The sequence below is a fragment of the Balaenoptera ricei genome, chromosome 2, assembly GCF_028023285.1.
Source record: "Balaenoptera ricei isolate mBalRic1 chromosome 2, mBalRic1.hap2, whole genome shotgun sequence".
NCBI classification, from domain to species: Eukaryota; Metazoa; Chordata; class Mammalia; order Artiodactyla; family Balaenopteridae; genus Balaenoptera; species Balaenoptera ricei.
Window position 1 is genome coordinate 153,510,316 of NC_082640.1, and position 12,169 is coordinate 153,522,484.

At 36.3% G+C, this 12,169-nt stretch overlaps 1 protein-coding gene across 4 annotated transcripts in view; it reads left to right on the forward strand.

The window, feature by feature from the left end:
- GPHN (gephyrin) overlaps positions 1–12,169 on the forward strand; it is a 626,292-nt gene that overhangs the window by 559,220 nt on the left and 54,903 nt on the right. For all 4 annotated transcript variants that reach the window (XM_059914468.1, XM_059914469.1, XM_059914466.1 and 1 more), the window contains one exon: positions 2,515–2,636. In XM_059914468.1, the coding sequence (XP_059770451.1) occupies positions 2,515–2,636 (122 nt within the window). The remainder of the gene's footprint in view (positions 1–2,514; positions 2,637–12,169) is intronic.

Below are 12,169 nucleotides of genomic sequence, written 5' to 3' on the forward strand. Positions count from 1 at the left end.
AATTGAAATTTAGTATGTGGTAGATAAGAAAGTAACAAGGTATGAAGATAATGGGTTATGTTTTCGTTTTTTTGTTTGTTTTGGGTTATGTTTTATTTTACTTTATATTGTATTTTTCCTTTTATATTTTAACTAGAATAAGTTTCAGGCATCATTCCAGAGATGACTAGAAGTATAAGAAGCTGGAAGATAAGATTACATTTTTAAAGAGGAATATTGTGAATTTATTCTAGTATATGAAACCTTATAGTCTTCCATTCGATTCTGTGTGTTTTCTTTGAAAATACTTAAAATGCACTGGAAATCCCATACCCTCACTTAACTAGCTATTATTTCATTATGTCAGTTTTACAGATAAACAACTGGTTCTCCAGTGATCGCTAATTGTTCTATTATTTCTGGAACTGTGTGCAGCAAAATAACAGAGAGGAACATGAATGGCAAAGAAACCACCCTAATAACGGGGAAATCTCATTACTCAGTTGGTGGTCAGTACCCTTTGTGAAAAGAATATTATATAACCGTTCAGTTTTCTTTCTGCAGCAACTTGTCTGATTAATGGAGTTTAAAAGCTGCAAGCCTTGGCCTTATAAAATTATAAGTTCAATAACTGTGTGTTAATTAAGATCAGAAAATTAATCTGTATTAGTACTGCAATAGCAATTTTCCAAGCTCTGCCAGTGACTAAGGATGAAAGTGGGCTGCAGTGTCACATGGGATCTGATTAAGTTAGATTAGTGCAGTATTTGAAGGGAAGTCTCCCAGGTGACAGTGAATAAGATGATCAAAGTTTTTCTGCAGATATTTTAAGGGGACAGTTGTTGGCAAAGCTACTACTTTTCCAACATAAAGCCAAAGGTCCAGCCACATGGTATCACTAATGAGTCAGAAGGAAGACTAAAGGGGCTTGAGGTCATTGTTTGGCAGAACTGAGATACAAAACCCCTGGGTATTGGCCATATTAACAGCCTAAGCATCTGAAATGTGCAGGCTTGCCTTCAACCTCCTAAGATAATATTCCAGATTTTCTCACTTCAAAGATGCACTTTTTTTTTCATTTTGTAGTTTTCTGAAATCAAAGTACATCTTAAAATTGTGTAAATTAAATTTTCATGTTGTGTGTGTCTGTGTGTGTTAGGGACCTCCTACTCTTAAGTATTTTATAATCTAATAAATGTAAATCTGTGTTCACGTTATAAACTGATTCCATCCATACTAGCATCTAGGAGTAACAATATGAGAACAATTGGGGGGAATTAGGTGCTCTTTCAATATCATGTATCATAAAGAAAGGACAGAGAATTGTTTTTATTGTATATTTATCTATGTTAACTGAGTGTTCATTATCTCAGTCCTAACAACTGCCTTTCAAGGTAGTTTTATTACTATATATTATAAATGAGAAAATTATGGCATAATGTGTTTGGGCAACTTGAATTTGAACGTTATCTGAATAAGGTAGACTCTTGCTACTACGCTACACTGCCTCATTGGAACATCCTAACATAAAATAAGCTTCTTATAATTTTCTTCATTGACATATAATAGTAGATATTAAATCTCTTAAGGGTGATTCAATTCAAAGTCATGGAATCATGGATGTGTGCAGTTAAGTATTACTTGTTTAAGTTTGCTAATAGAGACAAGCTATCTGGCTCCCTCTCCTTCAAATAAGTTTAACTTCTTCGGTACTACTGATACCACTTCACAAAAGAGATCAAAAGGCTTGAAAGAAAAGATAAATGATCATTCTCTTCAGACTTGAGAATATCATGTCACACAGTCTCTTCCTCAAATATTCTCAGTGAAGGACAGATTAGAAAATAATAGTGAGAGGAAAAAAGAAAGTTGTTTTTTTTTTTTTTTAATTTGACCCAGTAAACAACCAACCAGTAGAAAGGCAGCTATCTCCAGAGCACTATTTTGTCAAATTGGAGCCAAAGCTGGTGTGATATTTGGCCTGCTGTTTAGTCACCACTTAAATTTCTGCATGTTTTTTAATTCTGGAGGAATGTTTTCTCATCCTCCTATGCTTTCAATATTTATCAAAGATCCTTTGAGGGCTTCCCTGGTGGCGCAGTGGTTGAGAATCTGCCTGCCAATGCAGGGGACACGGGTTCGAGCCCTGGTCTGGGAAGGTCCCACATGCCGCGGAGCAACTGGGCCCGTGAGCCACAACTACTGAGCCTGTGCGTCTGGAGCCTATGCTCCGCAACAAGAGAGGCCACGATAGTGAGAGGCCCGCGCACCGCGATGAAGAGGGGCCCCCGCTCGCCGCAACTAGAGAAAGCCCTCGCACAGAAACGAAGACCTAACACAGCCAAAAATTAATTAATTAATTAATTTAAAAAAAAAAAAGATCCTTTGAGCATATATCTTCTATGGGCCAGATACTGTTATAGGTGCTAGATGTGCTAAACTCTGTTTACTAGATCTATTTTTTTCCCATTAACAATAGGCAATATTATCCTAAGAAAATAATTTGTAGTGGTTTTTTTTTTTCTGGCTTTGTAGCTGCTAAATCCTGAAGATGACCTCTTACCAGGAAAGATTCGAGACAGCAATCGTTCAACCCTCTTAGCAACAATTCAGGAACATGGTTACCCCACAATCAACTTGGGAATTGTGGGAGACAAGTAAGTATTGGATTTTATTTTGAAGTTGTTATTGTACAAATATGAATTTTGGGAGTACTAACTAGGCGGGATTGTTGCTAAAGAGAAAGAAATTTAATACCATAATTTTCACTTATTTCATTCTTCAGAAGTCAAAGAATTATGGAGATGTCTATGTCCTTTAGCGATAGACATTTTCCTGGAATGCCTTTTACAATAGGAGAAATATGTTGCTCTGCTTTGGGTGTTATTCCTATTCATACTTTTACTTATGTCAAGAAAGATAGGGAAGTTTCATTCCCTTTCACCCTTCCTAAAGGCAACTATATCATAAATTTGTTGAGTATATTTCTAGTCGATGTTTTATGCTTCTGTTAACATACAAAAATATCCATAAACAATGTAGTATATGCAAAAAAAAAAAAGAAAGGGAAGACATGGGTGAGAAGAGTAAGAGGGAAATGTCAAAATTAGTACTAACTGATTCTTTGAAGTTTAAGTACAATTATTTTCTAGGACTTTTATATTGATTTTTGTATTCTTATATAACCTGAGTTTCTCCAGGCTTCACCCACTTGTAAATACAAAGGGAGGCACATTGACTATAATTGCCCATCTCTGAGAGCATATTACCCCATTTACTAAATTAACTCAGCTCTCTGCTAAATTCCCCAACTATTTCTGTAAATTTCCCACTGCGTCTCCAGCTCCAGCTGCACATGCAATCAAAAACAAGTGCTCTTTCTGAGCATCCCACTTCCATGCGACACTGCTGTTCAGCCATGTTTCACCAGGCACTATTTCCAGTTCACCAGAGGTGTGCCTGCTCTTAGTAACACTCAAACAACAGCCTGCTAGAGACAAAGCTAGGAGACAAATCTGAGTGATGGATGCCCTGATATATCTGTCACCCATAATTGCCCCTTTCTGTCTTATCACCATCTTGTCACTGAGCAAAGCTCATTATGCCTGGATCCTCCTTCCCTTAAGATGAGTGCTATCCCAGGGCTCAAATATGCTCTTGAAGAGGCTCTGCCCTACCATTTCACAAGGTATGCTGGGACTCCTATAAACCCCAGTTTAGGCTCAAACTGGACACAGTGTAGTCCAAACCTGGAACACAGCGTCTTGCTAGTAACCTGAAAGGCAGTCGTTTTTATGTTAATCTCACCTTTTAAGCTTCTCTTCTTTCCTCCTGATTTTTTTTCTTTCTCTGTGGACACTGGAGTAGAGTGTTACACATATTTTCAAACATCTTTTTTTTTTTTTTAATTCACCATTTGTATTTACCTGAAAGTTTAGTTCTAGAGAAGTCCATAGGTAAGTAACCAGCCAACTTAGAACCCATGCTGGTGAAGCCAGTGCTGCAGGTTACCTGGTATCACCCTGACCCAGGCTTCGTAGCCCTGGGAAGGGATAGAAAGAACCCAGTGAAAAAAAGCGGGGAGGGTTGAATTTGGACCTGACTAGTAACCCATCCTTTCATATATATAAACTTCAAGCATCTAAAAATTATCCTGATGCAGATACACCTTTAAAGAAGGCAAAAATTAATTTCTGAGAGGAGGTAGGATGAACCCAAGAGTTCCAATAGCACAGAACAGGCCTGAAACTCTAGAGAACAAATGCACCAGATTTAGAATTTGTTTCCCAGCCACCGCTGACTCTGGCCCTGCCTCCAAGTGCATTAATGAGCTCTAAGAACTATTATAAGGTAAAAGGTGCTTTTTGTTTGTGTGTATCATTTTTACCTTATGCTGTCTTGACTATAATTCTGTTCATTCTCTCCTCCTAATGTTGTACTTCTGTATTAAAAGAAAAGCTAACTTGATATATACTATATATGCTGCCATTACCTTACTATAAAGGCCAAAACACCATTGAAAGGTTCCTATGTTGATATGCTAATATTTGATTTTCTAGGACCAGCTGTTGATTTGTTGTAGACGTTTCCTAATAATTAATGTTGCTATTACATGTAACTTCAAAATGTCCCTTGAAAACAACATATAAAGAACAACAAAACTTATAAGCAAGATATAGGCAATTTTGAGAATATGCACATCTTTAGTATATTCTTTTCTTGGATTGAATACCTTACATAAAACTGAGAACAATTTTTTAAAAATACAATTGATGCAAATCTAAACTTTCTCAGTCTTAGAGTGCTGTATTGAAGAGGCCCAGAGTAAATGGTTTAAAATGCAGAGGTGGAATGTGGGAGGAAAGAATTTATAACTGTTCAGATGGAAATCTGTGCTGGGAATTTAGCAAAGGAAACAAGGTATATTTAATCTGCAGCCTGTTGATATTCTGTGAAGGTTGTCTCCCTCTTCATTCTTCTCTTTCCTATGTAGCCGTTTGCTAATGAAAGCAAATGTTGTTATACAGAAGCCTCTATGTGAAGCTCTCCAGGGAAACAAGCAGGGTCATGGGAGAAACTACCCTATGTTTAAAGCAGGGAGAGAAATAGCTCAAGAATGTCAGCAAGCACAGAACCCTTACTCAGCTATGCCAGATAAGAGTAGGGAGTAAGAGTGCTATTCTTGTTATTTTTAAAAGGTTTCAGTCTGGGTTTAAATTCTGTATGATTCTACTTCTTAGCTCTTATTCTTATCACCTACCATGACTTTAACAATAAATGTTAAACTTGAAGGGTAAGACTCTATAACTTATTTGGATTGACCTGGATGAATTTTGCCTTTGTTTCTTGTACATTTCATTTAAAAAGAGGGTACAGTGGAGATTATGGGAGGGGTGCTTCAAATACGTGAGCATTAACTGTATTTTTAAAACATTCATTTTTAAGTATTATGTGAATATTAAAACACATTCCTTAGACATATTTTCTCTCATTGTGTGGAACACAATACTAGTGTGGTTCCTAGCATTTTTCTTTAAAAAGACAAATTTTTTTATAATGTAAAAAAAAATTTATTGAGGTATAATTTACAATGTTATATTAGTTTCAGGTGTACAACATAGTGATTCAGAATTTTTATAGATTATACACCATTTAAAGTTATAAAATATTGGCTGTATTCCTGTGCTCTACAATACATCCTTGTAGCTTATTTATTTTATACATAGTAGTTTGTACCTCTTAATCCTCTACTCCTTAATCCCTCTTCTCTTCCCTCTCCCCACCGGTAAACACTAGTTTGTTTTCTATATATGTGAGTCTGTTTCTGTTTTGTTATACTCACTAGTTTGTTTTATTTTTTAGATTCCACATATAAGTGATATCATACAGTATTTGTCTTTCTCTGTCTGACTTATTTCACGAAGGATGATACACTCCAGGTCCATTCATGTTGTTGCAAATGGCAAAAGTTTTTTCTTTTTCATGGCTGAGTAGTATTCCATTGTATATACCACATCTTCTTTATTCATTCATCTGCTGATGGACATTTAGGTTACTTCCATATCTTGGCTATTATAAATAATGCTGCTATGAACACTGGGGTACATGTATCTTTTCACATTAGTGTTTTGGGATATATACCTAGGAATGGAATGGCTGGGTCATATGGTAGTTCAATTTTTAGTTTTTTGAGAAGCCTCCATACTGTTTTCCACAGTGGCTATACCAATTCACATTCCCACCAACAGCATAGGAGGGTTCCCTTTTCTCCACATTCTTACCAACATTTGTTACTTGTGGTCTTTTTGATAAAAACCATTGTGACAAGTGTGAAGTGATATCTCATTGTGGTTTTGATTTGCATTTATCAATGATTAGCAATGTTGAGCATCTTTTCATGTGCCTATTGGCCTTGTGTATGAAAAAAACAAGCTTTTAAACCCAGAGATGTTTATTGAACTTGCCCAGCAATATACAAGTTAGTGGCAGAGGTGGAAATGGAATCTAAGTTTCTTGAAATTAATAATCCACAATTCTCATTATGAAGACAAGATAATATCATTTTGAAGATATTTCGTTTTAGCTAGAACAGGAAGGATAAATAGGATTTGTGTATTTAGAAAAAGAGAGTATGTTAACCAAGGAGGAAACAGGGAATGAACAAAAATAGAGAAGTAGAAAGAATAGTTTACTGAGGTCAGGCCAGACTGTTTAGAGTAGGAGGTTCAGGTAGAAGGATAATATGTGTAAATTTGGTAGAAATTTGAAGCCAGATTTTGAAAGGCTTTGTAATCCAGGCAGCACTACCCAATTTGGTTAAATTTGCAGCTTTTTTTAAAAGCAGAATTAACATAGTAAACCATATTTTGGAAAGAGAATTTGCCCAAGTTGTATCACATGAGCTAAAGTTGGAGACCTACTAGAAATAAGAACAACAATACAGTTTGTTTATTCTTTGTTCAGTTAGTCAGGAAGTATTAATTTGTACCTATTTGAATCACCTGGAGAGCTTATTAAAAATGCTGATTGTGATTCAGCAAATCTGGAGTGGACCAAGATTTTGCATTTCTAACAAGTTCCCAAGAATACCAAGCCACTGGTCCATGGATCACAGGAAGTAACAAGGGTGTGGTAAACTTAATCATGATTCTACTATGAATTTTAAGCCAAAGGCTCTTGAAGATTCAAAACTGAAATAGATATAGATCTTGTCCTTAAAATTACATGTACTGTAAATGCACTATAAATTACAGCCTAGTAATAAGATGTTTTAGAAAGTTCCAGAGCTTATGCTCAAATTTGGAAGTAGAATTTTTAAAAAAGAGATTAAATTGAAAGACATTATGAAGGCTATTACGTAGAACAGAAGGGTGTCCGTGTTGATTCATCTTCATCTGGATTGCAAAGCCTCATTGAAATGGTATGTGTCTGTAAACAGAAATAAAATGCCTGCGTAACCCAGCTATTAGGTCTCTCTACCACAATTTTACATCCCTCTCCAGCAATACACCATTTCAACTTCTTCATTCTCCGTTTGTAGTTTATTCTTTCTTGTTTTGGCAGCTTCTCTTCCTATGCTCATTCCCAAATCTAAGTGTCACCATGGCTCACCCTTGACCTTTTTTCCTTCTAATTCTGTATGCTAATGACTCCCAGATCTTATCTCTGTCTTGAGCTCCATGCCTAGATCCACCTGCTTACTAGGTATATTTTCTTTAAGTTCAATAGGCAGAGCAAATTCAACATGTAAAATTAAATTCATTATCTCTCCTTTCCTTTCTCACTGCGCCTCCCACTACCATCTTACTCCATTTCTTTGAGTTCTTCTAGCTCAGTGACTGCGCCCACCAGCCACCCAGTCACCCGAGCCAGAAGAAACCTGAATGGAAAGCTTCTGTCTCTCACTCAGCCCTGTATTTAAATCCCATACAGTTTCCCTCATCAGTACTTCTTCTGTACGTTCCTATCTCTTCATTTCTACCATCCTGGCTTAGTTTGGGGCTCCGTTTACTTTTTGTCTAGACACATGAGGCTATCCTCTTCACTGGTCTCCCTGCCTCAAGTGTTGTTCTCCTCTAACTCACCCTCTATTCTGCTACAAATATGATCTTTCTAAGGTGCCAACTATATCCTTGTGGCAGAATTGGGGTTTTATTATATATGGGTAAGTATACTCTAATAATCCAACAAACTTTTATGAAGGGTTATGCTATATCAGATGTTGTCTCAGTCTTTGGTACTACAGAAATGAATTAGATAGTTATTAGTAAGAACTACAAAAGTTTTCAATTCTGTTTCACTCCTGTCTTTCCTCCCCACCCAATCCACATCCATTTTCTCCAGCCTCCTCACTCCAAACATGCCAGTCTTTTCCTGGAAAGAGATACTAATCTTTACTTACTACCTACTATATATATAGTACTATACTACATTCTTTCACTTACTTATCTTATTTAGGCCTCATGAAACAACCAATCCAGATAAGTGTCTTTTATCCCCATTTTGTAGATAATAATACTGAAGCTCAAAAAAATTAAATAAGCTGTTCAGAGTCATACAACTAGTAAAAGACAGAATGAGGAGTCCAGCCTAGGCCTGTCTAACTCCAGGGTCTTTCTCCTTTTGCTGTACCATGCTGCCCTCTTAACTGGGCTTAGCACCCACAATTTATTAATATTAAGGTTAATAAACTAAATATTCTATATCCATTTTAATAGATAAAACCCCTAAGTAAATAGTTACTGTCAATATTTCAAAAGCCAGAGAGGAAAATTTAGTTTAAATTTTGAATTAAATATTGACTGTGTGTATGAATGATAAGGACTTGAGTTGCAAAATTCTAGATCTTTAGGTGATATAGAAGTGGGGGAAAAAGGCAGGAGGATTTACTACAGTAGCTCAAGTTTACTTTCTGGGCCCCTAAATAAAGCTTCTTATTCACTGTAAAATAGACACCTCTCCCTTCCATAAAGAGAAAAGCCCCTTCCTTTTATAATTTCTTCTTTTATCTTTCCTCCCACAACTACTAGAGCCACTTTTGCAGCATTTATTACCTTTGGGTAATTTGTTATAACAAGTTCATAGTATCTTCCAGGGGGTGGGAAGGAGTGAAGAGAGGAGAATGGGAAAGAGGAGAAGAGAGCGTGCATGCAATGTAAATAATGGTAATTTGGTATTCACACCTACATTAATTCAATTTACAAATGACTGAGATTCACAAATGGCTACCCTATTCTAACCTTTCCCCTACTCACCATCTAAGCTCCTCTGTCAGTACTTTTAAGAGAAGGGAAGGGAGAGAAAGCTTTTTGAGAAGTGAAAGGGGAAAAGCCATGAACGGCAAGAAACTTTAGAGGAACAGTTAATCTCCTTATTCCCTGACTCTCAAGATCCAGTCTGTTTAGGAGAGGTGTTTTATTAAGCCCAAATATCCTCCACATTGGCTAAATGTGTTTGTTCTGTTCACTTTGCTATACTTTTTGATAATCTAATATTTAGAGGTGCATTTGTGTTTAAAAGTATTCTACCTGAGAGTGAGTTATTCACATATTAATATTTAATAGTTCAAATCAGACATCCAACATCTGGGTAAATCTGCTGTCCTAAATAAACAGGAACTAATCACTTAGAACTTAGAGTTCTTTGACTCATAGGGCAAACCCTGAACAGGACCACTTCAGAACCTTAGCATAGCAAGATACTGTAAGCATGGCAAGAAGTACATTTGACAGCAGGAAAGGACTCTAGAGAGGTAGATAGGAAGATAACTTAAACAAATGCTTTCCATTTCAACATTCTTTCTTCAGTCTTCCACCTTGTTTCCAAAATTCAGGTTAATAGTAAAGCATAATTCAGCAACATATTAGTAACATTATGAGCTAAATGAAGATATGTTTGTTTGTTTTTAACTACCCCGGAGTCTTGCCCACCATCTATAATATTATTTTTAAAGGAATGTGTTCCAGGTTCCAAACAGCCAATTTCTCATATAGACTCTGGGAACATAATCTGTGAGTTAGGAACTACCTGTGCGAAAAAAGACTCTCCTGAAGCAGTCAGCTTACCATTGACTGTATACTGTCTTTCAGTGCTGTTTAAGGAGTTGTATTGGGTTGGCAAAAAAGTGCCTTCAGTTTTTAAGTAAAAATAAAAGACACATTTTTCATTTTCACCAAGAACTTTGCCAAGCAACATATTCACCCTTTTGTTCCACTACCTTTGCCATTTTTCAGGCAACTTCGTAATTCCATCTTCCCAAAACTTATCCTTTTGAGCAAAGAACTGTTCTAGGCGCCTTTTACAGTCTTCCAGGGAATTGAAATTTTTTCCATTAAGAGAATTTTGTAAAGACCTAAATAAATGGAAATCCAAAGGTGCAATGTCTGGTGAATATGGCGGATGAATCAGAACTTCCCAGCCAAGCTCTAACAGTTTTTTCCTGGTCATCAAAGAAGCATGCAATCTTGAGTTATACTGATGGAAGATTATGCATTTTCTGTTGACTAATTCCAGACGCTTTTCGTTGAGTGCTGCTTCCAGTTGGTCTAACTGGGAGCAGTACTTGTTGGAATTAATCATTTGGTTTTCCAGAAGGAGCTCATAATAGAGGACTCCCTTCCAGTCCCACCATATATAAAGCATCACCTTCTTTGGATGAAGACTGGCTTTTGGTGTGGTTGGTGGTGGTTCATTTCGCTTGCCCCACGATTTCTTCCATTCCACATTGTCGTACAGTATCCACTTTTCATCGCCTGTCACAATTTGTTTTAAAAACAGACCATTTTCATTACGTTTAAGTAGAGAATCGCATGCAGAAGTACGGTCAAGAAGATTTTCTTCACTTAATTTATATGGAACCCAAACATCAAAGCAATTAACATAACTAAGCTGGTGCAAATGATTTTCAGCGCTTGATTTGGATATTTTGAGTATGCCAGCTATCTCCCACGTGGTATGACGTTGATTGTTCGCAATTCATGTCTCCATTCTCGATTTGATCACTATCAACTTCAACTGACCTACCCAACCATGGAGCATCGTCCAGCGAGAAATCTCCAGCACAAAACTTCGCAAACCACTTTTGACATGTTGGATCAGTCACAGCACTGCACAAATCTTTTTTTGCCTTTCAGTTGCGTTTTTACCTTTCTTGAAATAATGAAGCATAATATGCCAAAAATGTTGCTTTTTCTCTTCCATCTTCATTATTAAAATGGCTACACAAAAATTCACAAATTTTGATACGTCTTTTTTTAAATGCACGCTGATATGACAGCTGTCATATACAATCAAACAAAATTGTTTAGAATGAAGGTAAAGGCAACTAGGTGCTACTAGAGCCACCTTACAGAAAAAAACGATCGAACCTTTTGGCCAACCCAATAATTAGTGGTAGGACGCTGAAACATTTTAAAATGGGTGTAACATGATCACTGGTCCAGTTCTATTATGAACTTCTTAGGCCATTGTTCTAGATATTCTAGGTATACATTTTCTTTTTTTCTTTTTTATTTATTTTCTTGTTTATTTACTATTTTATTTTTTCATTGAAGCATAGTTGATTTACAATATTATACAAGTTTCAGGTGTACAACATAGTGATTCAAAATTGTTATAGATTATACTCCATAGATAGTTATTATAAAATGTTGGCTATATTCCCTGTGCTATACAGTACATACTTGTAGCTTGTCTGTTTTGTACATAGTAGTTTGTACCTCTTAATCCTCTACCCCTATCTTGTCCCTCCTCCTTTCCCTCTCCACACTGGTAAACACTAGTTTGTTCTCTGTATCTGTGAGTCTGTTTCTGTTTTGTTATATTCACTAGTTTGTTGTATTTTTTAGATTCCACATATAAGCGATAACATTCAGTATTTGTCTCTCTCTGTCTGACTTATATTATTAATCATAATACCCTCCAGGTCCAGCCATATTGTTGCAAATGGCAAACCTCCATTCTTCTTTATGGCTGAGTAGTAGTCCATAGTCTATATACACCACATCTTCTTTATTCATTCACCTGTTGATGGACATTTAGGTTGCTTCCAAACTTGGCTGTTGTAAAGAATGCTGCTATGAACATTAGAGTGCATGTATCTTTTCAAATTAATGTTTTCATTTTCTTTGGATATATACCCAGGAGTGGAATGCTGGGTCATATGGTAGTTCTATTTTTAGTTTTTTTGAGG